Source organism: Accipiter gentilis, chromosome 9 (assembly GCF_929443795.1).
Source record: "Accipiter gentilis chromosome 9, bAccGen1.1, whole genome shotgun sequence".
In the NCBI taxonomy this organism is placed as follows: Eukaryota; Metazoa; Chordata; class Aves; order Accipitriformes; family Accipitridae; genus Astur; species Astur gentilis.
Window position 1 is genome coordinate 4,103,795 of NC_064888.1, and position 25,544 is coordinate 4,129,338.

General features: G+C 58.5%; 2 protein-coding genes across 4 annotated transcripts in view; one reads left to right on the forward strand and one right to left on the reverse strand.

Annotated features, from left to right (window-relative positions):
• Positions 1-3,432: 3,432 nt before the first annotated feature.
• Positions 3,433-8,329, forward strand: LOC126042734 (prosaposin-like). Of its 2 annotated transcripts, XM_049810324.1 has the most exons (14): positions 3,436-3,529; positions 3,752-3,876; positions 4,193-4,267; positions 4,368-4,493; positions 4,712-4,906; positions 5,205-5,348; positions 5,537-5,593; positions 5,960-6,067; positions 6,293-6,379; positions 6,491-6,674; positions 6,778-6,947; positions 7,048-7,128; positions 7,250-7,357; positions 7,448-8,329. In XM_049810324.1, the coding sequence occupies exons 1-14, from the start codon at positions 3,451-3,453 to the stop codon at positions 7,481-7,483; spliced, it is 1,575 nt and encodes a 524-aa protein (XP_049666281.1). In that variant the 5' UTR covers positions 3,436-3,450; the 3' UTR covers positions 7,484-8,329. The 2 variants fall into 2 exon arrangements, with proteins under 2 accessions (XP_049666280.1, XP_049666281.1); XM_049810323.1 differs by having other exon boundaries at positions 3,433-3,529; positions 6,293-6,674.
• Positions 8,330-8,612: 283 nt separating this feature from the next.
• The window catches only part of CDH23 (cadherin related 23), a 212,794-nt gene continuing 195,862 nt past the window's right edge, over positions 8,613-25,544 (reverse strand). The window contains exons 40-69 of one of the 2 annotated variants that reach the window (XM_049810212.1): positions 24,618-24,798; positions 23,621-23,754; positions 23,173-23,382; positions 22,886-22,993; positions 22,249-22,351; positions 21,254-21,379; positions 20,965-21,168; positions 20,274-20,732; positions 19,276-19,392; positions 18,480-18,704; positions 18,227-18,396; positions 17,808-17,945; positions 17,523-17,642; positions 16,900-17,077; positions 15,901-16,112; positions 15,173-15,367; positions 14,743-14,853; positions 14,429-14,558; positions 13,982-14,245; positions 13,696-13,857; positions 13,323-13,579; positions 12,955-13,052; positions 12,734-12,854; positions 12,473-12,552; positions 12,113-12,153; positions 11,750-11,810; positions 11,177-11,306; positions 10,973-11,095; positions 10,677-10,790; positions 8,613-9,728 (exon numbers count right to left, since the gene is read on the reverse strand). In XM_049810212.1, coding sequence (XP_049666169.1) covers positions 9,402-9,728; positions 10,677-10,790; positions 10,973-11,095; positions 11,177-11,306; positions 11,750-11,810; positions 12,113-12,153; positions 12,473-12,552; positions 12,734-12,854; positions 12,955-13,052; positions 13,323-13,579; positions 13,696-13,857; positions 13,982-14,245; positions 14,429-14,558; positions 14,743-14,853; positions 15,173-15,367; positions 15,901-16,112; positions 16,900-17,077; positions 17,523-17,642; positions 17,808-17,945; positions 18,227-18,396; positions 18,480-18,704; positions 19,276-19,392; positions 20,274-20,732; positions 20,965-21,168; positions 21,254-21,379; positions 22,249-22,351; positions 22,886-22,993; positions 23,173-23,382; positions 23,621-23,754; positions 24,618-24,798 — 4,899 coding nt within the window. In that variant the 3' untranslated portion in view covers positions 8,613-9,401. The other variant, XM_049810210.1, reaches the window with a different exon arrangement.

Genomic DNA, 25,544 nt, shown 5'->3' on the forward strand with positions numbered 1-25,544 from the left:
TTTTTTTGTAAGGGATGATGCTCCCTTCAGCAAAGGACACAGAAAATGGCTATATCCCATGGCATTAGGACAAGTTTTCCCCCTGCTGTGCCCACCCTTTGCAGCCAGCAGGGGCGAGGTTAGTGTCGAGCAGCAGGTTCTGGGCTGGTTTTGACTTCCTGGGAATACCTGCCTGGCTCTGGTCCCTCCCTCCGCTTGCAGGTTGGTGATGATTTTATAATCAAGGCGTAAGGAGAGGGGTGTGGTAATTGCCCTGCGTAGGTGTGGGTTCTCACTACTCCCAACCCATCCAAGATTCCTCAGTCTGGGAGCAGCACAGGAGAGGAACCAGCCACTGAGGACTATCTTAGGAACGGCATGGAGAGCAAATGGAGTGGCTGGGTGCTGATCCTTTCTGTGTGCCTGGGCTCCTACCAAGGTAAGGCCAGGCCTGGGGCTAGGACTTGAGAGCCTAGAAATCCCCTCTGAACCCCAAAACTCTTCCTAGCTATAGTGTTTAAGCTCCAGAGCGTGCTTTCTTGTCCCTCTGTGGTGTTCGAGGTGGACCAGAGGAGAGCTGGGGCAGGCAGCACCACCGGCTGCTTTACCTCTTGCCCACCTGGATGCGAGCATTGCAAGTTCTGCCCTTAAAGATGATCTTGGGGTAAAAAGTGGTTTGCTCCCTCCCTTCTCCAGACCCCAGGGATTCAGATGGAGCTTGTTTTGCCGGGGTATGGAAGGAGGGGAGTTTTGGTGGGGCATCTCGGCAGTGATGGAGGAGAGGGCTGCGTTGTTGTCTGCCCTTGGTGTTGGGACGTGGCTGTGTAGATGTGGTCTGGGGGAAACCATGTTGTTGTCCTTGCATGATGGAGTCACCATGGTGCCACCTGAAGCTGCCCCTTTCCTTAGGGACCTTGTACAAGGTGTGGGAGGCAGGAAGCCTCCTCTGCTGTGGCTTGCCGAGCTCCAGGTAGGGTGACGGGGTGCAATGCTGCAGCCCTATGCACCTTTGGAGCCCTCTCACCACTGGGGCTTTGGGTATTGGTGAGCAAATCCTCCTGCAGGTGATCTTAATGCTGCTGTTCCTTAGGTATCCCCCTGATAAAAGTGAGAAAGTGATACCCAGCTCATCCCCTGCCCATCCCCAGGAAACAAGTTGGGAAAAGCCTGTTTCAGATCCCTGGTCCTTGCTTGAGGGGAAATGACTTATTGCAGGGAAATTTCCCTGGGGAAGCCACGGAGCTCTGCTGTTGGAGGCAACCCCCCACACCTTTTAGAAGGAAGATCCTACTTTTTTAGAGGGAAGATCCCCTTTTGCTCCCTAATTACCCCAGGCTTGACCCATTGGGCTCCTCTGACGTGACCTGCCCAGGCGCCAGCTTTGCGGTGAAGGAGTCGTGACTGCACACGCGTGGCCTGGCAATGGTGGGGGATATGCCAAGGTGCTCCAGCCGGCAACAGGCAGAGCAGGAAAGTTCACCTACGCGCAGCACGTCCGTCGTTCGGGCGATGCCTGCCCTGGAAGCCACGGGGCGGCTCTCGTAGCGGTGGCTCGGCTGCGTGGCACGGCACGGCCGGCGGGGCTGCGGGACTGGGGGCCGCTGCAAGCCTTGGAGAGGGATTTTGATGCTGGGAAGAGCGTATGGATGGCTTTTGCTGTGCCAGAGGTGCGCGCCAGGCCAAGAACTGGGTCGCTGGGGCCCACGCCGCCACCCCCGGGTTTTACGTCACAACTTGCTTGCCAGGCTCTGCCGGCTCGGCCGGTGCGATCCGGGGTTCCATGTAATGCTGGCACGGCCCTGTTGGATCCGGAGCTCGGTACTGGATTGCCCCCCCTGGAGCAAAGACCACCCCACCCTGGGGGTCTGGTAGCCAGGGACAGGGCTGGCCTGGGGCCACCATGGCAGCGTGGGAGCATCCCTGCCTCACCCCGTGCCGGGGCTTTGCCGAAAACGGCATCGTCCGACACCTTGGGTGTCTGTCAGCATGAGGCAGCTCTGGCGTGGCTTTGAAATGTGGAGGAGAGCTCATGGGGCACTGGTTGCCCCAATTGCTTGCCCCATGGCGATGCTTTGCAGCTGGGGAAGCTCCCCTGCTTTCAGCAGTGGGGGTGTTATGATTAGTATTTATTATTTTTCTGGCCCAGCATTTGTTGCCCGAGTTTCAGCTTGAGTAAGCGCTGAGCTGGAAGCCACCGTGAGCCAGAAAGGTGTAAGTCCAAACCACCGGTGTCTTTTAGACCAGGCTCATCCCCCTATGCCATTGCTGGCAGCATCCTTATGGGGCGGCGAGAGATGCCTGTGTCTGTGGGTCAGGCGGGACCTGCTCAGAAACAACCTGTGGGGTGGTTGTCTCCCCTCTCCTCCTTTTTTTTTGGTTTTTTTTGGTGCTGCCCCTTAATGCTTCTGCTGACTTGCCGTTCCTGTTCGCCCTGATGCCAGCGCCAGGGTTAAAAAAAAAACAAAACAAAACACCTAAATATATATCTCTCAGCTGATGCGGCGACCGCGGCATCGCGCTGCTGGAGAGGTGTGTGGGAAGTCGTGCATGGGAAACCGGCGGGGGGACTCGCCCTGCCCCGGGGCTCGCTCCTGCCCTGGTGTTGCTGTCAGCCCGATGGGGTAATCGGGGCTGAAACACCACCCGGCACCTGCCGAGCTGCGCCAGCACTTTTGGGAGCAGGGGGAGGTTGGGAACCCCTTCCCCATGGCCCCCACTCTTGGGGACTTGCTGTGGTGAGCCCCGGCATCTCAAGCGGCTGCCCCAACATGTTCTGTGGATAAGCCGAAGGCGTTGCAGGAAAAGCAGCTTTTGGGGAGAAACCTGGTAAGGGCAGGATGGGTGGAAGGAGCGGTTTCTGCCTTTGGCTTTATTCCTGCTGTGCAAAATCATACGGCCGGGGCTGGGTGGTAAAAGCTGGCTGCAAATGCTCTGGTGGGGTCGTGCTTTGCTTAGAAACGCCGGCTGGAAGAGGGTATGAAGCAGGGTATGTCCGTCTGTCTGTTCATGTGCTGCTCCCCAACTTTCTGGAGCAGCTTCTGGCCAAAGCAGGGCAGCCAAAGGGCTTGGGTTCTACCGGCTCCTCGCCTCCTCTCCCCGGCCGCATCCTGAGTGTGCACAGCCCCCGGTGGGAATAAACACTTGCTCCATCGCGAATGAATCCTGAGACGCCAAGGTGGCAATTAAACCGCCGGCGTTGCGCCATGCCACCGCGCTGCCTGGGTGGCGGATGCTGCCGCTGCCACGCCGGGGATTTGCAGTCAGGAGAAAATGCTGTCGTTGGGAGGAAATAAAAAGAAAACCACCCAAAATAGGGGTTGCTCAATCGTTGCCGGGAGCCACGGTGTGGCTAACCAGCTGCTGCACGGGGCCGAGCGCCGGCACCCCTGCTTTGCTCATTTTGCAAGATTTATTGCTGTTTTTATAACCGGTTGCCTCCCCAGTGTGTCGAAGGGTGCCGCGAGGCTGAGGATGATCCCCAAATTCACTTTGCTTTTGATGCTGGTCCAAAGCTGCTGTGATATCCTGTTGGAAAAGCCTGCAGCACGTGGTAGCCCGGCAAAGCCGGCCTTTGTTGGCTTTAAAAAAAATAATTTATAAAACCCAACCACCGTTGCGAAAGTTGAGGGTGAATCACAGCGGGAGGGTGAGGACCGTCGCCCTCGGCTCGTGGGGCAGGGCTGACGTTGGGGCACTGGTGGGGAGGTCGGTGCAGGGCTGGAGATGGTCTCGGGGTACCCCAGGGGCTGACGGTCTCCTACCCCACCTGCAGCCGGGGCCAGCCCCCTCCACGAATGCAGCGAGCGACCGGAGGACTGGTGCCGGGACGTGGTGACGGCGGCCAAATGTGGGGCACTGCAGCTCTGCCGGATCACTGTCTGGGACCAGGCCCTGGGGGTAACCACACCGGGGGGGGGGGGGGGATGCAGGAGGAGGGAGGGATGTGCCCATCCTGCCCCAAAACATGGGGCTGGGGGGAGAATCCCAGCCTGCCCGCCCTAATGCTGGGCACCCAGGGGAGAATCCGCTGATGTTCTTGGGCAGCAATGTGTCTGGAGGGTGAGCGATAAAGAGCCGGTACCCCGGGATATTCCCAAATGCCCACCAAAGGGCTGTTTTGGGGATGAAGGGTTAGGATTTGGGGAGCAAGTGTGTGTGTGGGGGGGTGTCCAGGTGCTGTGGCAGCATCCCAACGTGTCCTTTTTCTCAGCAGAAGGGGATCCCGTGTCACCTGTGCCAGGTGGTGGTCTCCGTGGTGGGCAAGATCCTGCAGGACAACCGCACTGAGGTGGGTTAGGGTTGGGGGGGCGGCGATGGGGCAGGGCTGGCACGTTCTCCGCTCCACCGTGGGGGTCAGCCCAGCCCTCAATTCTTCCCTTATCACCTAGGAAAAGCTACGTCTCTTCTTGGATAAGAAATGCCAGTACCTGCCCTTCCAGGACTGGTCTGTCAAGTGCAAGAAGATGGTAGACACCGGCATCCTCATCCTCATCCAACTGGGCAAGCAAGTGCTGGTAACTGGCTGGGGACATCCCCCCCCCCCCCGACCTTGGATTTGCATTTCCCCACGGTTTTGGATGTCTTGGGGTCTTGCAGGGCAAGAGATGCTCTTGGAGCCTGGGACAAAAACTTTGTGAGATGGAGATGGGGATGGAAATGACCCGGGGATGGGGGCGAGCAGGGTGATGGGGCAGACACGGCCCCCCAAGCCCCCACCCTTCTGCTCCCCCAGTCGGACCCAAAGGTGGTGTGCGGGACCATCAAGCTGTGCCAGCCCCGGGAAAGCCCCACGGGGGCCCTGAAGTTTCAGGAGCCGCCGCCGGCCCCCACGGGCCCCGCTCAGGACTTCGTTGACCTGGTCGCCCCCTTCATCGCCAATGTGCCCCTCCTGCTCCATCCCCAGGACCTGCCTCGTGGCGAGGACCAGGTACCGTGGCACAGGCCAGAATGCCATTGATGCTGTTCAAGGGCGAGAATCATCTAAGCATTGCCTATTTAACGATAATTTAAAAAAAAAATAAAATTACTGCACAGCTGAAATGGCATCTATTAGGGGTGTCACCAATTTGGGGCTGGGATATTGCAAGATGCTGGGAGGGGAGCAAAAAGCTGTCCCAGATTGCGACTGGCATTTAAATCCCAGCTCTGCAAATGCGGGCATTGGGGGGTGCTCGGTTATATTTTGGGGGGGATACCGATGTGTCCCTGCCCATGTTGTCCCGCAGGAGACGGAAGAGGTGTGCGGGCACTGCCTGCAGCTGGTGGCAGCCGTGCAGCTGGAGTTGGGGACCGACACCACCTTCGCCCAGACGCTGATGGCCCACGCCGAGCGGGCGTGCGAGGACCTGGCACCCGACCTGGCACGGGAGGTAAAGGGTACCAGCACCCCGTGGGCTCCTTCCTCATCCTCCTGTATGTCACCGTGGCACGGGCGCATCTTTTGCAGCCATCTGCTTTCGAACAGCACCAAGGGGGCTGGGGTGGGGGGGGTGCAGGCAGGGTGGTGGTAGGGGGGTGTCTGCCCTTGGGCACTGATGCCGTTGTCTTCCCCGCACAGTGCAAAGGCTACCTGGCCGAATATGCGGACACGGCTGCCCGGCTGCTCCAGTACGTGGTAAGTGGGTGAGGGGCTGCCAGGGGTAGGTGGGTGCCCATGGGTGGGCGAGCAGCACAGCCAAGGGGACCTCATCAGCAAATGTGGGGCCCTGCTTTTATTTTTTTTTATTTAAACCCACCGCTTTATATTCCTACAAACTTTAAAATATTTCCCCCTCTCTCTGGCTTGCAACCGCTATACTACTTTCTGTATTTTCATTTTTTCTTGCCATTTTCTGGCCCCTCCACTGGCAGCAGGCTGAAGTGAATGAGATCCCTGCCCCGATGGGCTGAAATCACCCTTCATGGGGAAGCGGTGGGCGCAGGCTCACCCTCCTGGGGGGGTGATGCCCACCTGATTTGGGATGTCTCTCTCTCTCCCCAGGACCCGATGGAGCTGTGTGGCCAGCTGGGACTCTGCTCCTCTGCCTCGGCGCTGCCGCTCCACACGCTGCTCACGGAGAAGGTGACGCAGGTCCTGAGCACACTGGGGGTAAGCAGGGACCCCCCCCCCAACCCCCCGACTCCTCCATGCACCTTAGAATCCAAACTAACTCCAGGAAGGGGGAGCTTAATTTTGCATATTTTTTTTTTTTTCCTTAAGCATCTCCATTTTTCCAAGGTGGGGAATGTCTTTCGTGGGAGATTGATGGCTGGGTGGGATGGAGGTGGCTCTGGAGGGGGGATCGGCGTGCATCCCATTGCCTTGTCCCGACAGGACGGGGAGGGGACCACACCGCTGTGTGAGTTGTGCCAGTTTGTGGTGAAGGCGGCCGAAAGCCTCCTGGAGAACAACGTGACGGAGGTGAGCCTCGCCGCTGCGGGCCGGGGATGCCGGGGCTGGGAAAGAGGGGGGACCAAAGGGAGCAGCAAGGAAGGGGGTGGTGGTTTCCCTCTGCCTGCCTTCTCCCGGCAGGAGCAACTGGTGAACGACATCGAGAAGGTGTGCTACATGCTGCCCCACGGCGTCATCGGACAGTGCAAGGACTTTGTCGACTCCTACGGCAAAGCCGTGGTCATCATGCTGCTGGAGGCCACCGACCCGGTGGCCGTCTGCACCATGCTGCGCTGCTGCCCCCGCACCGGGGACGCCCACCGAGGTGAGCTGGGGGGGACCTGGGTGGCACCCAGCCACCGGGTCCCCAAGGAGAAGGGTGCTAATGCCCCCCCGCCCCCCCTCCCTTCTTCAATGATGTCCCACAGGGACTGCTGCGCTGGAGCAGCTGGCGGTGGGCGCGGGTGCTTTCTGCAACGTCTGCCAGATTGTCATCACCTACTTTGATAACGAGCTGCTGAAGAACGAGACGCTGGAGGAGCTGGGTGACGTGCTGGAGAAGGGCTGCGAGCTTCTGCCCACGCCGTTCACCGGCACGGTGAGCTGGGGGGGGGGGGGGGGTGTTAGTGCCCATTCCAGCGGGATGGAATACTCCCGAACACCGAATACCGGCCTCACCCCCTCTTTCTCCTTCCCAGTGCGAAGCGCTCGTGGTACAGTACGAACCAGCGGCCGTGCGGCTTCTCGTGCAGATGATGGACCCCAATTTCGTCTGCACTGTAAGTGTCCCCGTACCATGGGTGCTGCAGCTTGGACGCACATGGGCATCTTTAGTCCAAGCCTAGCAGCGCTCATGGGGGTTTTTTCCTTCCCCTTCCATCCTTTTCCTTCACAATGCAGAAAATAAGAGCCTGTGACTCACCTGAGGAGGATCTCCTGGGCTCGGACCCCTGTGCCTGGGGCCCGCACTACTGGTGCAAGAACATGGCCACGGCGGTCGAGTGCCACGTAAGTGTTGGCCGTGTCCCCTCCCCTGGGTCGGCAGGGTGCTGGGGGTCCCTGTCTCCCCCCCGCCATCCCTCCCCATCTCTCCCGCAGGCTGTCGAGCACTGCCGGCGTCACCTATGGAACTAGGAGCCACCTCCCCGGCCGGTCGGGCTTGCTCTGCCGTTTTGGTTCAGGATCCCAGACTCCCTCCCTTGGGATGCGCCTGTGCCCGTGGATGGCGATGGCAGGAACCCACCGGCCTCACCACCCCGGCGGGGGGCTGTGGGGTGCCCCAGCCACCTCTGCCACTCCCTTTTCCACCCCTGGGGCTTGGATTTCCAAATCAGGTTAAGGGACTCGTTAGTATTTTCAGGACTGAGGATTCAGCCTCATTGTCTCTGAGGCTGCCTGCAAAATCCCACCATCTCTCCCCATCCCCATCCCCATCCCCATCCCACCGTGAACCGCTCATAAAGCCCAGATCCTGCAACATTGATCCATCCCCATGGGCTGGGGTGGTTTCTGCTGCCCAAACGCTGGACCCCCCCCCAAAGTCCCGGCTGCTGGCAGTCTCACACCGCAGGTCCCTTGGCTTTTGGCAAGCACAGCCCTTTTCTGGTCCCTCTTCAAATTGGGGTGGATTTTTATTTTTTTTTTTTTTTTTTTTTTTCCCCTGGTCACCAGTTAAAGAAACAAAGTGGATTAAATTTACCTGCAATGCCCAGCTTTGCATGACATTCGCAGTACACTGGTTTTGTGTCCGGCTGATTGCTGGAGATGATAGATATATTTTAAGTATTCCCTGAACGAAAAAATGAGTGAGGTTGGGGGCAAAGATATTTCCTTTCATGCACACATGCCCACCAGGGGGGGTGGGTCCTGTGCCAGCCCAGCCGTGGCTGTGAGGGGCAGCAGGTTGCTGGCTCGTTCCCCCCCCCCCACCCGCTGCAGGACGGGGGGATGCCCACGGTCCTGAGTGTGCACGGGAGCATCTCACTGCAAATAAACTCCTCCCGTAAGCCCGGCTGGTTGTCTCCTTTCTCCTTCTCCTGGGGGCTGGCGGTGCAGCGAGGGGGGGCAAACCTGGGGGAGGTTTGATGCTTCCCCCAAAATCCGGGCTGTAGCAACACCCAGGGTGGTATCTTGCGAAGATGATGGATTGAGGGGTGAATTAAGGGGAAAAAGGGGGTTTTTTTCTCTTCAAAAGGTGGTTTGGGTATGATGAATCTGGTGTGGCGTGGCAGGGGAGGAAGGACGACAGACAGATTACCCAAAGCCATAGACAGTGTATTTCTGAGTCCCGTAACAGACCGTGCCCGAAACTCTCCACAAAGGTTACGATTGGAAACAAACCCCCGAACGAACAAACCCGAAAGCAAGAGATAAGGGGAAAGAAAAGGGCAAGAAAAGACACGCACGAGCACTCCACATCCAGAAGCCCCAGTTATTGTCAGTCTCTCTCTTTTTCAACATTGCAACATGTTTTGGTAAAGCCAGCAAAATGGAGAAATGTCTTCGGTTTTTGTTTGTTTTCTTTTTTTTTTTTTTTTTGAGGGGGGTCTTTCCTTGCCAGAAAGGTGACAGTAATGCCAAATGGACTTGGCCTCTCCCTGCGCTGCCCCGGCCCTCCCCGTGCCCGTGGTTGAGGTGTGACGGCTGCTTGTCCCCAGCCTCTGCCTGGGGATGCTGCAGCGGCACATCATCCGCACCTTCACTGCACCTTCACCCCTGTCCAGGCTGGACTCATTGGATTTGTTTATCTTTTTTTTTTTCTTTTTTTTTTAAAAAAAAAAAAAAATATAAGAAAAATAAAAAAAATTTAATGCTTTCATGGATAAATGACAGGTGAGTAAAAGCATACCGGTCCTGAGAGCCCTTTCCCGGGGCCAAGCTCTCCAAGGCTGCCAGAGCGAACCGCACCGGTTGGCCTGGACTCCTCCTGCAGGGGAAGGGGGGGCCAAGCGCTGGTCTCGGGGTGCCCCTGGCCCCCACCACGGCCCCCCTGGTCCGTGCTTCATCCCCGCCGGCCCCAGCTTGCCTAGAGGAGCACCACCACCACCGCTCGTCATAACTCGGTGATCTCCAGCGGGCTCTCCATGATCACCTCCCGCATCTTGTGCAGGGGGGTGGACTTGGCCGACTCGGTGCGGGCGTTGTGGTCGCTGTAGCCCCCGCAGTCGGCGGTCAGAGTCTCCAGCGAACGACCCAGCACTTTCTGGTCATCCTCGGGCAGGCTGTTGAGGTCGGAGGCGAGAAGCGTGCCCGTGCTGCCGTGCACCACGTGGATGCCGTCGGGACCTTTCAGCTCCACCGGTTGCTTGTGTCGGAAGCGGAGGCTGCCCTGGCCGGGGCTGCACTCCTCCTCCTCCTCCTCCAGCTCCTTCTGGATCAGCTGCAAAAGGTCCACAGAGCAGGGAGAATCATCACCGCGGCCAGACCAGATCCTGGCTTCCCTGCCTCCGAACCGCCTGCAATGCCAGAGCCCAGCAGGAGGGATGGGACCCTCCTCTTCCGAAGCAACCTCAGAGCGTGGTGAGTAGGAACACCAGCGCAATGACGACCTCCAGCCAGATCACTTGTTTGTCGGGTGGGTGCCCTGGCTCGGGCATTGGCTGCCACCCGGGTGGTATGTCCTGCAGCAGCCCCCGCGGGGGTGGTTTTTGGACCCAGGCTTGGATTTGAGGTTGTATGAGGGTGGTGGGGCAAGAAGCAGACAAGGAAAGGCGTCAAGGGAAGGCTGAATGGGCTGGCGGGTTGGAGGGCAGAAGGGCTGAAAGGTGTCTCCTGTTCCACTGCTCTCCTCTACTCTGTTTGCCCCATGTTTCGCTCCCCATGAAGAGGGGGAAGGCTACAGGAGGAACTGGTTTTTTTCCCCACATCAGCCCTTCTGCACCAAAACCATCTGTCCCAGCCTTTTTGTCTCAAAAACCTGCTGGGTTGATAAGCTCAGAGGAGCAGAGAGGAGGAAAGATGTCCCCGCATGTGTGCAGGGACCTGCAACTTCTTGGCCAGCCTCGGCAGAGATGGGGAGGTGATAGACAGAGCCCACCCTGCAAAGAGGGGGGTCCTCCCCCAGGGTGGGAGAGACCGAGGGACGGGGTGCTGCTGATGCTCAGAGGAATCACAGAGGGTCATGAGAGCTGGGGCACTGCAGGGAACCGGTAGGCTCAGTGGAAAACCAGCGTCTGGCTCATTTTGGCCAAGCAGGGAGTCGGGGGGACCACTGGGTGATGGAGACCACGGCCACGGGGAGTGACCGCAGCCTGCAGGGCCAGGAAGACACACTGCATCCCAGAGGGCACGGCAAGCATCTCCCCATGCCCATGCACGTCCCGTCTACCTCCGAGACCGAGGAGCGGTCCCCCTGACTGGCGGTGGCCTTATGCACCATCCGCTGGGCAAAGAGTTTTTTCAAGCGCATGTAATCATCAAGGACAACCTTCAAGAGAGAGCCCTGGGTGGAGGGGGGAGAGAGACGATGGGTTACGCAAGGGAGATGGTTTGGTCAGAGGGAGGCTGGCCTCATCCCAGCATTTTTTGGAGGAACATCACCCTCTGGCGCCGCAGCCATGAACCTGGAAGCAGGAGCGGTAGGAGAAGACCCCTTGGTGGAGGATGCCCGCACTCATCACTCACCTTGATGGGTCCCTCCCGCATGATCTGCCCCAGCTTGGCAATGTTGTCGTACTCCTGGATGGCTGCCCGCAGGTAGCGGTCATCCTCGGGTTTGGCCGCTGAGGGCTCTCTCCCGAAGGTCCCCTGGGGGAAGAGAGAGCGGCTGAGGAGGCGTGTGGGTGTCGGGTGCGGGTAGGAGGTGTCCCGGTGGGGGCCGTGTCTCACGTGGGTGCGGGCAGGGCTGTTCCAGAGGTCAGTGATCTCGCTCAGGTTCTCTGGCAGGTCGTCCTCGTGTTCCGCCTGCGCTGCCAGCTCCATGTTCCTGCAGAAGGGGTCCAGCCACACCGGGTTGGCCCTGCCCAGGGGAGAGGAGCAGCCCTCAGCATAAGCAAAGAGCGGCAGCATCCCTAACCCCATCCACAGCCTAGATGCTGAGGTTGCGCTGCCTCCTCCTGCCCTGTGCAGGCATGAATTCGGTTGCTCTGGATCCAGATGTGTGTCGTCACCCGCCCGTCATCTCCGCTTACCCTGAGCCTGGCCAGTATTGGCAGAGATGGAGTCACAGGAGAAGGCACAAGGTCTTTTGGCTTTGAAAGCTCTCAAGGCAAGCACGCGTCCCAGGGCCAGAGTCATGCCCTACACGGCATGCCTGGCCCCATCCCTCCGCGGAGCAGAGAGGCATCGTGTCTCCACCTCCCGCGCATCCCAGGCTGCAAAATTCAGGCATCCCCCTCTCGGGAGCAGCATGCGATCCCGCAAGGTGGAAAACCAGGCAGGGAAAGGATGGGAAGAACTCACCCATCAAATGAGTACTTGTTGGTGTTTGGCATGTCCATGATGTCCATGAAGCCTCTGTTTCCTGCAAAAGGCAGGGGCGGGGGTTATAGGGCAGCAAGTCGGCAGGCTGAGCAGCAAACCATGGGGCAGCACTTCTTTATCGGGGATGGAAACTCGGTGACCAGAAAGGCACCGGTGACATGACAAACACGCTGGGATGCAGCTGATAATGCAGACCCTGGATGCTGAGAAAAGCCTCCCTCCTGCCTTGCTGGGCAGGGTCGCTTCTGATTTACGCCCTGCTGACATCCCCCGTGTAACCCCTCCGTGCTCTTCATGCACCCTGCTGTCTCATGCAGCTGGAAAACCCCAAACACTGCTCACCGGTGGAGCCAGCCACTATGGCTTTCAATTTCCTTTTGTGCCTGCAAAAGAAACACAGCAAATCAGGGAAGAAAATAAAGACGATGCTCGAAAAGAGAGGGGAACACAGATTTGCAGGAACCCTGCAAACAGCCCCTCTATCTATAAGGATGGCGAGCTTGGTGGGGAGAGGTGCTATCAGTATTAAGACCGTATATTTTGGGGGAAGAGGTGTTATATTTTGGGCTGAGCCCTGCCGCAGTAGGTGTTGGGAAGCTGATGCCCTCCTTTGCTTGCTGGCACTGCCAGTGCCAGGAGCGGCCACATGGGTCCCCCTGGCCCAGGGTGGGGATTGCGGGGCAGAGCCCGAGCGTTACTCACACTGTCCGGTAGTACCAGTTCATGAGGATGAAGAGCATGGCAGCCAGGAAGAGCAGGACGGCCAGCACGATGATGGCCATCTAGGAGAGACAAAGGTGTAGTGGCAACGTCTGACATGGAGTCAGCACCTGGCGGGGGGGCACCTGCCCAAAATTATTTGGGTGAAACCTCTCTCCAGCCCATGGAGGGTCATGGAAGATGGGAAGGGACATTGCCCCACGTACAAGCAGCAGCCAGCACCAGCCCCAGCTGGGCCGTTACCTGCAGAGCCGAGAGGTCGTCCGGGGCGCGGGCGGTGATGGCGGGCTGCACATCGAGCACGTTGTAGTTCCTGAAGAGGTTCCTCAGCTGCTCCTTGTTCTCGTCTATCATCTGAATCACCCTGGGAAGAGAAAGGTTGCTTGGGCATCTTGATGTTAATGAGGCTCCCTGAGAATTCAAGGGGCCAGGCGATGGGCTGGGTCGTGGGCCAGGTGACGTACCGCTCCACGTCCAGGATGCGGTTGGTCTCTCTGTTCACCACATGGATCAGCAGCTCTGTTTGTGCGAAGTTCACCCGGCCTTTCTTGTCAACATGGAACTGGGGAGAGACAGCAAGGTCTGCAATGCAGGAGAGGTGTCTCTTCCCGGGGCATCTCCTGAGCATGCCCCGAGGTAAGCTTATGTGGCAAGAGACCCTCAAGCCTGGCATGGGGTTGGTCTGGACCCCTTTGATACACCCCAGCCTGGGATGTATCCGTCACCTTCAGAGCTATGGTTTATACAGACAGGGAACCCTCAAAGGACACCTCCCAAGCACCATGTGGAAGGTTACCTACCCCTTGAAGCAACCTCAAAGGTGAGTAGTTACCTGCACGTCATCCGTGTTGACGATGGCGCCCGTGATGTTGGAGAGCAGGCTGATGAACTCCTCCTCAAATTGCCTGACTTTGTCAGGGATCTCGTTGATGATGATTTTGACCCGCTGGTCATCCCGCAGGATGTAAATCCCCACAATGGCTGTGTCGTTGTGGCCCACCAGGTCAGAGGCCATGATGTCCACCACAAAGTAGCCAGGGTTGTAGGCCGTAAAGAGGTCAAAAGTTCGCAGGACTCCATCAAGGGTTCCTGGGGGAAGGATGGTCACAAGCCCAGGATTAGTGACCCCGGCTATGGGGACGTCTTTGGCCATAGGAACATCTCTGGCCATGGCCCTGTGCTCCTGCAGCATGCAGGGTACACACCAATGCTGAAGATGTTGGCCACCTCCTCGGAGTCATTGGAGTGCTGCTTGATGTAGCGGATGCCCAAGATGTTGTACAGGACGAGGCTGTTATTGCCCACATCAGCGTCCACTGCGACCACTCTGATCAGCTCCGATCCCACCTTGGCGTCGGTGGCAACCCCTTTGAGAGAGAGACGGGACAGGGACCTGGGGCCAGGCTGGCTCTCACTGCCCCTTCATCACGCTGGATTTTCTCCAGAGCACCTCTGGCTTCTGGTGCCCCCCCAGCCCCTGGCACCCCTTACCCGCCGTGTACTCCGACTTGGTGAACTGGGGGGACTGGTCATTGATGTCGTCCAGGAAGATCCGCACCTCCTGAAGGGTCAGATCCCCGCCGAGGTCCCAGAGATGGGCTCTGCCCACCTGCTGGCCCTGAGGAGGGGACCAGTTCCTCTGGCTGGACGCTTTGACGATGATGGAGTAGTACGGCTCCTTCTCCCGGTCCAGGTCTCGCAAGACCTGCAGCTTCCCCTCTCGGCTCAGCTGGAAGTTGCTCTCTTGGTTGCCAGCTGGGTGCAGAAAGGGGTGCCCCGTTAGTCCCCTTCAGGCTCGACATTTCTGAAACGCCACCTCAGCCGCTGACCAGGGCAGAAAGGCAGCGAGGAGATGATAGGGCCATGGAAACTGTTGGCGAGGAGTGTGCGGGGGGACGCAGAGCTGCCCATCCCACCCCCTCCCCGCTTGCCACCCACCTGCTATGAAGTAGTAGACGATGGCGTTGGAGCCCTCATCTGCATCCACCGCACCAGTGACGTTGCCCACCACAGTGCCCGGCCGCGAGTGCTCGGGGATGGAGAGCGCCTGGTACTGGGGACTGTCCCTCTGGTAGAGACCCCGGGAGAAGGGAGGGTTAGGAGCATTGAGTTGGCTTTAAATAAAAGTGGACAAATCCCATCGTGCTCCCCACCATGGTAATGCCCAGGGGTGCGTGCTTCATCACGTGTGCTCGCCGGCATCCCCATCCCTGCATCCCCTGCGTCCCACCCCCTCCATCCTGGCGCCTTACGGGTGGCCTGAGGAAAATGGGCTCGTTGTCATCGATGTCATCAAGTGCAACCTGGAGGGGTTGCATGGTCTCGTAGGCTGGCTGGCCCTGGTCGCAGGCCACGATGATCAGCTGGGGAGAGAGACAAAAGGGCTGTGCTGGGCAAAGCCTTGTGGGCCAGGAGACATTGCTGAGGCAGGTACAGAGAGAACAGCTGGGTGGCAGAGGATTTGGGGGGGATTTAACAGGGAATTAGGAGCTGGCCCACCAGGATGCAACTCCCCGATGGCACTTGATAACCACCCAGCTCCTGCTAAGGTGTGACATCTTCACGACTGCGGCAGCTGACCCCGTGCCTGCCACATCGCTTGCATCCCGCCGACCCTGCACCGGACCCGCAGCCTCGAGGACCATCCCGGCCACCCCACGGGTGCACTGCCGCTTGGCTCACGTTGTACACTGCCTGCTTCTCCCGGTCCAGCCGCATGGCCGTCTGGATCAGCCCGCTGACCGAGTCGATGCTGAAATACTCCCAGTCTTTGCTCCCTGCCCCGGTTTTCAGCAGGCTGTAGAGCACCGCTCCGTTGAGGCCCTCGTCTTTGTCCGTGGCGTAGACCTCATAGACGTTGGACCGCAGGGGGATCTCCTGCTCGCACACGTGCAGCCCCTCAGCCCCAGCATTGCACATGAGCCCCCTGCTCCCCCTGCCCCTCCAAACCCCCTTGTATTGGGGTCAGCAGGCTCCCGCTGCCCAAAACCCAACTGGGGACTGGCAACGTGGAGCCATGATTCCCGTCGGCACGGTGGCTGCTCCGTGCACGTGCCGGCGACTGGCTGAGCCAAGTCTGGCTTCGCAGAAAGGAGAAACATCTTAAATGTCAGCATTTTGGCCCTTGTTTATAAACAGGCTTGGCAGGCAGCGACCGGCTGTTTCCTTATTTTGTGTGTTGCTGGGGTTTCTGTTCCCAAAGCTGCCCCAGCATCCCTGTCTGCCCAAATGGAGAGGGGCTGTTGTTGACTCTCCAGCCCCATGACCCAAACCTTCTTGCCACATGTTAAATCAAGGTCTTGGTTCATCCCTGGTGGAGATGGAGAATGGATTTTGCCACCAGTAGGCAGGAGCGCTCCCGGGCACGGTATCAGCATGCCATGACCCCTGCTCCCTCTCAAGGGATTTACCTCCTTGATGTGAAGGATGGTGCCATTGGGCGGGCGGACGAAGATGGGGCGGTTGTCATTGATGTCAATGACCTCGACATGGAGCATGGTGGTCCCCCAGAGAGGGGGACGTCCCTTGTCCGTGGCCACCACGGTCAGGTTGAACCTCTCGTAGGACTGCAAGCGCCGCCGGGACACGACAAGCCCAGAGTCCTTATTGATCTTGAAAGCCTCTGTGGGCAGAAAAAACACATCTCTGGCTCAGGACACTTTGCACCAGATAAATTACAACTAGAAACCAGTATACCAGCTGAAGCACACCCCTCACTGGTGGGAAATTCCTGTCGAGAAGTGATGGAGCAGAGCTGGCTGCCTGAGGCCAGGGATGTGGGTGGCCTCAAGAGTTTTCAGAGCATCCCTGCTCACTGCTGCATCCCTGCCACCGGGCAGTGCCAAGGGCCCAGCGCTCCCAGGCCACCCCTGGCTGCATTTCACTCCTACCCAGGCTGGGCCAGGACAGTGGTCAGAAGAGCCCGTGGGTCTCAGGAAAATGAATGTTCTGCCATTCCCCTCTACATTTATGCTGGCTTTTGCCTGGCTCCCAGCACTCCTCGGTGTGCAGAGATATACTGGATTTCAGGCACTATCACTATCCACCCACAATCTCCCAGCCCTTCTTAGATTTCCTCTAAAGCATGCAGAGAGTTTCCTCCAAGACACACTTGTGTATATAGAAAGTCCTGCCGGGGTGGGGAAGACAAGAAGATAAGCCAAGGCTGGGCTGCAGGACGAAGGCAGGCAAAGCCATAACATGCCATACCATGAGGAACTGGGAACTGTGGAGCAATATCGAAAGCACGTGGCTGCACGCTTTCGGTATTGCTTCTGGGAGCAAGTGCACACCCTTGTTCCAAGCCATTGGCAGGATGCAGGATGTAGGCTTGGCCCCCATGTCTCCTCCAATTGCTCCTCATCATAACCCTCCTCCCTGGGGAGGACCCCCCCGCTGCCAGCACCTACCTGCTCCAGGGCCCTCGATGCTGTAGGTCACCACGCCGTTATCCCCTTCGTCCAGGTCAGTGGCAGTCATGGTGATCACCGATGTCCCTGCCGGCTCGTTTTCATAGACGCTGGTGCTGAACTGGCTTTTGCTGAACTGGGGCCTGAAGTCGTTGATGTCCAGGACTGTGATCAGCACCTTTGACAAGGCACAGCCGGCTGGGTGACGTGAGGCTGGAGACAGCCGGGCAGCCCCCCGGGGGCCATACCCCTGCCGTGACCTGCGGTTCCACTGCAGGAGCACGGTGCCCTTCCTGCTATTCGTTTTGCTCTGCTAGCTGAATTCCTGCCTCCAACAATGGGGGCCACCGCGGCCGGAGCACCCATTCACGCCGGAGCACTTGCAGACAATAGCGTCGCCCTTCCCTGCCCCTCCTGCTCCATCCCCTCCTGCTGACGTGCTGTCCCCGTGGCACATAGTCCCCTGCACCATCCACCCCACAGCCCCTGGCGTCATCTGGTCTTCCTTCTGCCTAATTCCTCCGCGAGCCACCCGCTAGCTCGCTGGGGAGGAAGGCCTGAGGTTTAACACCTTCTTGCTGGTGACCCCCACGTGAGGGGTGGTGGGAGGAGGAGAGCCCTACCTGCACAGAGTTCTCCCGACGGTTACTGGAGACATCCCCAGGGTTGTCCCTGGCCACGGCCGTCAGTGTGTAGTGATCCTTCTTCTCCCGGTCCAGGGCTGACAGGATGTAGATGTCACCCTGCAGCACACAGAGACCTTCAGGTGGACCTCGTCTGGCAGAGCTGGTACTCGAGAAGGGGCAGAAGGTGAGGTGTGGGAGCAAGGCACGAGGTGGGCCAATCTCAGCCTCCCCTCCCTTTCCCCGCTCTGTTCCAGCCTCGGTTGGCTGGAACCCAATCCTTACCGTGTTGGGATTTATCCCAAACTTGCCCTCTCCATCCCCCAGGCTGTACTGGATGAGAGCAAAACGCCCAGAATCTGCATCCGTGGCCTTGACCCTCAGGATGACCGTACCCAATGGCACGTCCTCAAAGACAGCTTTCTGCAAGCAAAGGGAGCAGGCAGGACCGGTTGTTTCATCACTTGCTGTTTTAGCAGGCAGTAACCAAGGGCGTAGGGTGGCACCCAGGGGTGGGCACAGCTGGACCCAGAACAAGACGTTCACACAGGGTACATTGGTGGGTTGACCATCTTCTTCATATGGTTCAAGCACAGACAGAGGGAAGAGAAGGTGTCCCTGGAGAACCCCCAGCTCTGTGCCTGTCCTCACCAGGCAGGCACTGCCCAGCCCCACGCGGACTTGAACGGGGGAGCCCAGCTCACCTGGTAGGACGGTTGGCTGAAAACAGGATTGTTGTCATTGATATCCACTATCTGAAGGTACACGGGGATCTCGGCAGATCTGCGGGGAGAGCCGTTGTCGGAAGCTCGGATGGTGAAGTTCAGCCACTGCACCTCCTCATAGTCCACCGTCCTGTTGGCCACGACCTTCCCTAGAGGATGGCAGACCCTGAAATGAGAAACCTGTCCCAGGCCACCGACCTGCCCCAGACTCCCACCTCCCCAGGCTACCGACCTGCTGACTGGTCTTCGAGGCAGGCGTAGCCTTCTGGGGAGAGGTTCAGCAGCTCATAGGTGATCTGCCCATTGGCACCTTTGTCTGGGTCCACTGCTGAGATGGAGATGAGTGTGGTGCCCTGCGTGGCTCCCTCCAGGATCCTCTCGGTGAAATAGGTGACCCCAAAGGGGCGGAAGCGGGGTGTGTTGTCATTGACATCCAAGACGTTGACCGTCAGCTTGGCTGTGGCCATGGTGGAGACCACAGGGGAAGAGAAAAGGAAGAGGACAAGCGAGAAAGAGAAGGGAAAGGAGGGGAGAAGGAGGGGTTGTAAAGTTACCAGCATGAAACTCCATGAAAACCAGCTAAATGGAGCTGATTCATCAAGAAAAATGGCAATATTCAGCAAAGCCGCTATGCCCTGAGCTGACTGTGGGACAGTGTCTCCTACTTCAGACCTACTCCTGATCTGTGTGTGCTTTCTCACACATGGGCCTGGATTTACCAGGAGCAGGGTGGCGAGACACAATGGGTGTCTCCCACGGTACGGTCGCGGGCACGTGGTCCTCTCGATCCCCTGTGCAGCCCTGGGATCTCTGGAACATTTCCTAAAGGAGGGCTCAGAGGAGAACCCAAACGTGATGGGAGATGGTGCAGGACTGTTCCTGCTGGAAATGTTGCTGATCAGGATGGAGAGGGAGGTGGGAGAGCTGCTGGCTACCCAGAACCTGCGCTGGTGCTTGGGAAAGGCTGTGCCAGCCCCCGGCAGCCACCAGCCCTGGCCCCACGCTCCCTGGGTAAAGCCCACGCTTACCATTGGGCACGCTGACCGAGCGGTCGATGACTTCACTGGCATTGTCGTGGACGGAGATGGTGACCTCGTAGGTGGCCACCAGTTCCCGGTTGAGGGGAGTTTTGATCTTCACAGCTCCTGGGAACCCCAAAAAGATGGGGGGGTCACAGGCTGTGCCTGCATCCCCCACTGAGGACCCTCAGCAGACCAGTCCGGACCAGCCGACTGCTGCACCCTTGGCTGTGCTTGCTCTCCTGCCTCTTTCCAAAGGCTAAACGGGGAAAACACTTGATAGCTACAGGACGAGATAGATAACTTCTCTCCCCCTGCTCTCCATCTCCTGCCTTCCTGCCTGCTCCGCTCTACCCAGCTAACAGGTTCTCACGCTCCCTCAGCCGGGGTAAGGGTTTGGGTTGTGCCGACAAGAGGGGTTTGGGAGCGACTGCTGCTGCTTCCCCGCACGACCCCATCCATCTTAGATCAGCATCCGTGCATCTTTAAAAGTCTTGTCCCATATCCTTTCCAACAAGGGCGTTTTTCTTTTCCGGATCAGCTCTGTGCTTCCAAAATAGATGCAGGGAGCTCCTGGCTCTCCTTTCCCGAGGCCAGAGCCCACCACCTACCCCGGAATCCCCCCCTTGGTCCCCACAGCGAGGGTGCCCGTGTCCGGTCTGCCAAGGCTGAGCAGCCCCCAGCCTGCAGCGGGGCCGCCTGTGATGGTGATGGGTGAGATGGAGGAAGGAGACGGATGGCGCTGAGAGACAAATGAGCACAGACACAGAGACAAACCTGGCGGGCCAAGAGGCAGAAAGGAAAGAAAAGGGTTAGTTAAGTCAGTTGGGCGGGGGAGAGAGGACAGGGCAGGGTGAGACAGGGCAGCTGGAGGAGGAAAGCGGGGAGGCAGGAGGGGAGCATCATCTCCCTGTGCCTCGGACACCTACCTCCAGGCAGAGAAGAAGAAGAAGCAGAAGAGAGTAGAGGGGTCCGCATCGCCCGCGCAGCCCTTCCTGCTCTCCTACCTGTCCTAAAATCCACCGCGAACGCTCCTTGCTGGTTGGGGACCAGCGCATCCGTGTCGTCGCGGGCCACAATCTCCAGCAAGTAGTACTCCAGGCGGGGGTGGAGGTCCCGATCGATGGCAGTCACCTCGGCCACCACAGTGCCAGGGGCGGCCGACTCGGGGACGCTGACCGTCTGGATGGGGTTGATGAACTCAGGCCGGCAGTCATTGACGTCATCGATGAAGAGGCTGACGGTGGCGGTGCCCGAGAGCGCTGGCGTGCCCTGGTCCACGGCCACCACCGTCAGCCGGTAGGCATCTCGCTCCTCCCGATCGATGCTGATGTTGGCCACGCGGATCACCCCCGTGGTGGCATCAATCAGGAACCTGTCCTGGCCACCGCTCTCGATCCGGTAATCCAGCTGCTGGTTGAGGCCGCTGTCGGCATCCGTGGCCGTCACCTGGAGGATGGAGAAGCCTGGAAAGGCGGGACGCAGCCCTCTCAAGTGAGGGTTGGAGGGCAGCAGCAACAAGCTCCCAGTCCCAAGGCAAATACCATCAAGCAACATGGGCAGCCCCAATTCCCAAATTTTGCCTTCAACCCTATCCCGGCCAGCCCTGACACTAGGATTGGGATCTTCATAGTCCCAGGGGCACACCCAGGTCTCCCCACTGCCCACCCTCACCTCCAGCCCCATCCTTCTCCTGACCTGGAGGGCTGTTTTCCCGCAGCCGTGCTGTGATGGATGCCGGCTGGAAGACAGGGCGGTTGTCATTGTCATCCAGGATGGTCACTGCCAGGCTGGCGGTGCTGTTCAGCCCCCCCACGTCACGAGCCACCAACGTGAACTCCAGGCAAGGGTCTGGCAAAGCCTCTCGGTCTATCACGCTGCCAGGCTTCACCGAAATGACACCTGGAGAAGGGGAAAAGACTGGTGACAGACCCCACGGCTGACTGGTGGCCCTGGCTGGGGACAGGGACCTGCTGAGCCACCCCACCTGTCCTGTTATCGATGACAAAGAAGTCCAAGGATGCCTCCAGGAGCTGGTAGGTCACTATGGCGTTGATGCCCTGGTCACTATCCAGAGCTAGGATGGGTCCATTGAGCACCGTGACCGGAGTCCCTGGATGGGATCATAAAGGTTAGGGAAGGTGGCAGTCCCCTGTGGAACCCCCACGTCCCCCTCCCACCCCGGTGACGCATGAGGGACGGCAATGAATGGATGGAGGAATTGACAAGAGGCACGAGGCAGCGGGGGGGGGGGGGCAGCTGCTGCAGCCTTGCAGACCGACTCGTGAGGCCCAGGCAAGGTGGTGGGACGTCCAGCTAAAAACAAACAGACAGACACATCCATCAGATGGGCGGCACCAGAACCCTGACGCCAAGGGCATCACCTGGAGGCACCCAAACCCTTTGCCTGGGATGTCCCTCAATGATGGGACAGGGAGGTACCTGAAATCTTGGAGCAGGGAGCAATTTAAATGGCAGGAAGGCATCAAAAAAAAGAAGAATATTTCTAGCTCTTTGGCTGGGAAATGTCTACCTGGACAGGCTGGACTGTTTTATCTCTAACCAAGATGGCAAGGTGGCTCCAGGTGCTTGTGATGGAGAGATGGCAGCCCATCCCCTGCAGAGACATTGGGCAGGTTGGTGCCCTCAAGGCTGCCCTCAGGGATCAGCTCAGACCACAGGCACCTCTTGCTGTCTGCAGCTGGACAATTCCCAAACAGGGCTGATTTCTTGCAGGGTTGTGCCTGAGCTGTGCCAGGAAGGGTTTCCACCAGCAGCATGGACCAAAGCTACGGTAGCCTCAAGGCTGACCTCCCTGGGCAGTCGGCAGGAGCCCCTCATACTCAGCATTCCTGTCCTACTGACCTGCAACCTTTCCCTGCTCAGCGTCGTGTCTCCTCCACGATGGCCAGGAGACACCTCCCCTTGCCCAGCCCCAAAGGGAGTCTCCAGGAGCCACTAAGGGAGCAAAGAGAGACCTACCTGGGGATGAATTCTCCATCACCTCAGCCTGGTAGGAGTTCTGGGTAAAGAAGGGACGGTTGTCGTTCTCATCCGCTATGGAAATGACCAGCAGGTCAAAATCCTAAAGGAAAACAGGGACAAGAGGGTGATGACCACAACGTCCTTTTCCTGAGCTCACCTCCCGCCTCTCCCACCTCCAGTTTGGTGCTGGTCAGAGCTGGAGTCCTGTGCAACCATGATGCTGTGCTCCCTGGCCCACCCTGGAGGGTCTGCAGGGACCCTCAGCCTCGGGCTGGGCATCCTTTCCCAGCCTGCACCCTGACGGGTGATGCGTGGGACATCTTGGCAGGACAGGGTGTCATTGTGGTTGTCCAGTTCTCCAGCCCAACTTTTCCCACCTTCCATGACATCTACTGCTGTTGAATGGAGTCAACATGCAATGTTGGACTTGCCCTAAACCCTACTGGTCCTGTTCTCCGCTGGGGAGGGGGTTGCAGCCCTTTCCTTGTGACCCCCAGATGCTTTTGGAAGATGAGGCTGCTACTAGAAACACTGTGGGTAAATACACCGCCTGGTTTTGGCCACAGCAGGAACCTGTTCTCCCACCCACCCTGCCACCTGCATCACTGGAGGCCCCGGCGGTGTCTGTAATTACCCGCCTGGCATTGCGTATGTTCTCGGGGTTGTCCTTCACCGTGATGGTCAGCCTGTACTCTGCCAGCCGCTCCCTGTCCAGCGGGCGGTTTACGTAGACGATGCCGCTCTACTCAGAAAAAAGGGAGGAAAATAGGTACAAGGGACGTGAGGAGTGCTTCCTCCGGGGCATCTCCTGCCCGGGCAGGGATGCCAGGCGGCTCCCATGGGTACCCAGGGAAGGTAGGGCTCTACGGCCAGAGGTGCCCACCCTCCATGTCCCGGCATCCCACCCCCCTGTGGGCGTACGGTGCTGTTGATGTAGAAGGCATTCTCTGTGTTCCCCGCTGTTATGTCGAAGGTCAGGAGGGCATTTGGTCCCTTGTCCGCATCCCGGGCGAGGACGCGGGTGACAAAGCTGGAGACGGGGGCGTTCTCGCTGAGAGTGAGGTTCATCGGGAGGTTGAGGAGCACGGGGTCGTTGTCATTGATGTCCAACACACGGACGCCCACCACGATCTGCCGGGAAGAGAAGTGGTGTGGGTACGTGGCACCCATTTCCACCCCTGCCATCCTTTTTTTGCCCCCCCTAGGCAAGATGTGGGCTTCCCCACTCAGCCCATTATGGTCTGGGGGAGGAAAGCCCCAGGGACAGGGGAAAGGAGAAGGGGAGGAGAGTGAAGGCAGACACAAGGAGGAAGGAGCTGAGGGTGGGGATGGCACCCCACAGCCCCTCACGCCACCCAGGGGGACTCACCGTGGAGCTGAGGGGGGGCACCCCCCGGTCCCGGGCGGCAATGGTGAGGTTATAGAAGGGGATGTTCTCGCGGTCCAGCTCAGCATCCTTCCGCACCCGCAGCTCCCCTTCCACTGGGGAGATCACAAACTCCCCTGCCAGAGACAGCAGGGCCCTGGCTCGTGCCATGCTGCTGCAAATGGCCCCGTTCCCCAGGGGAACGGCTTGTTTCGGAGCCGGGGAACGGGCACCATGGCGGATTTGGGGACAAAACCATGCCTGTGGCAGCTGGGGACTATCCTGGATGCACCCCCAGGTAGCAGCAGGAGCAGGGGATGGGTTGAATGGCCAAATAGCTTGCGCCCCTGGGCTGGGCCTTTCTGAAGATGCCAACAGCCCTCTGGGCACTTGCCCATGCCCTGTGATGGCCAGAGCAGGGTGGGCTACATGGCACGGACCCACCCAAGCTGAGGGGTTGTATCCTGGTTCTGGAAAAGCTTTGCAGCGGGGTCAGCTGGGAGATGGGACCGGGCTCTGCCTGGGCTAAAGTCACCACCTATTCCCCGAGGGACAGCCCTGGTTAGAGATGCCACCTGCTCTGGGCTGCTGGTGGGGCTGGAGCTACAGCTTTGTCACGGGTTGCACAGCAACTCGGTCCCCAAATGCCCTGCAAACCCACAGGGGTGAGGCAACGGGGCTGTGTAATTACAGCTCTCGGTTTCTACTTCTGCGGTCTTGTTTTTTGTTTTTTTTTTTTAAATTTTTTTTTGCCTTTATTGTTTAACAGATTTCCCCCCTCCCTTGCACAACCCCTGGCCACCCCCTTGGCCAGCCACGAACAGGTTAAGTTTCCTGTTGCTCAAAACAGGATTTCCTGGTGTCGAAAGGCTGAATTCACAGAAGCGCTCGCTGGGAGGGAGGATGGTTTTTCTGAAACGCTTCCGCCTGCGCTCCGGCAAGCCAGGTTTCTCCATGGGGCAAGCAGAAGGAGAGGTGATGGCCCCACGTCCCCGCTCACCGAGTGGGTCCCCGGCGATGATGCTGTACTCCACTTGCCCACTGGGTCCCGAGTCGCCGTCGTGGGCCAGGAAGGTCCAGACGCGCGGGCCGGGCTGCCCTTCGGTGACGTCGAAGGGACCCTCATAGGGCCGCGGGAAGGTGGGACAGTTGTCGTTGATGTCATTGAGGTTCACCAGCACCTGCGGTCAGGGTGAGAGGGTGGAGGGTGGTGAGAGGAGAGGGATGGAAGGGGGAGACCAGCCCTCTGGCCATGGGAAGCCGTGGACAAGTGACATTGTAAAATACCTCCCGTATCTCTGGCTTTGCTGGGTTCACCGAACATCCAGCTCACAGTTCAGAGACTCAAACTCAGTTATTCCTGATCATGCCCATCCTATAGCAACACTATGAAACTCCAGTCGCACACAGGTGGGGCCCTTTTCAACCTCTGGGCCACACAGCATGATGGAGAGGTCAGTGCAAAAGCCCAATGTTCTCCACATTCACATCCTGATACCCAAGCTGGATAGATAAAAACCACAGACATGGATTTGACCACCAATCTCTGCAGCCAGCAGCACGCTCGCTCGCTCCTTTTCCTCCACCAAGGGCTTCATTCCTAATGCTGAGTAAACTTGAAAAAATTTGCAGCTTGCGTCCTTAGTCCAACACAAAACGCCACCATTGGCACGTTTCCCCTCTTAGCATCCCTTCCTACGACACACTTAGCTGTCTAGAAATCTATTCTACAGATCTCAAAAGGGGGAAGCATCAACAGTTTTAGGGCAGAGTAGACCACGGGGCTGCTGGCAAAGCTGGGGCTCCAACAAACTTGAGTCTTGCTTTTTAGCTGAGTCACACTACATAGAAGACATTTATATAGCTCTATACTATACTATATTGCAAAGAGGGTTATCCCGTTGCTCGGCTTCAGGGACCTTGCACA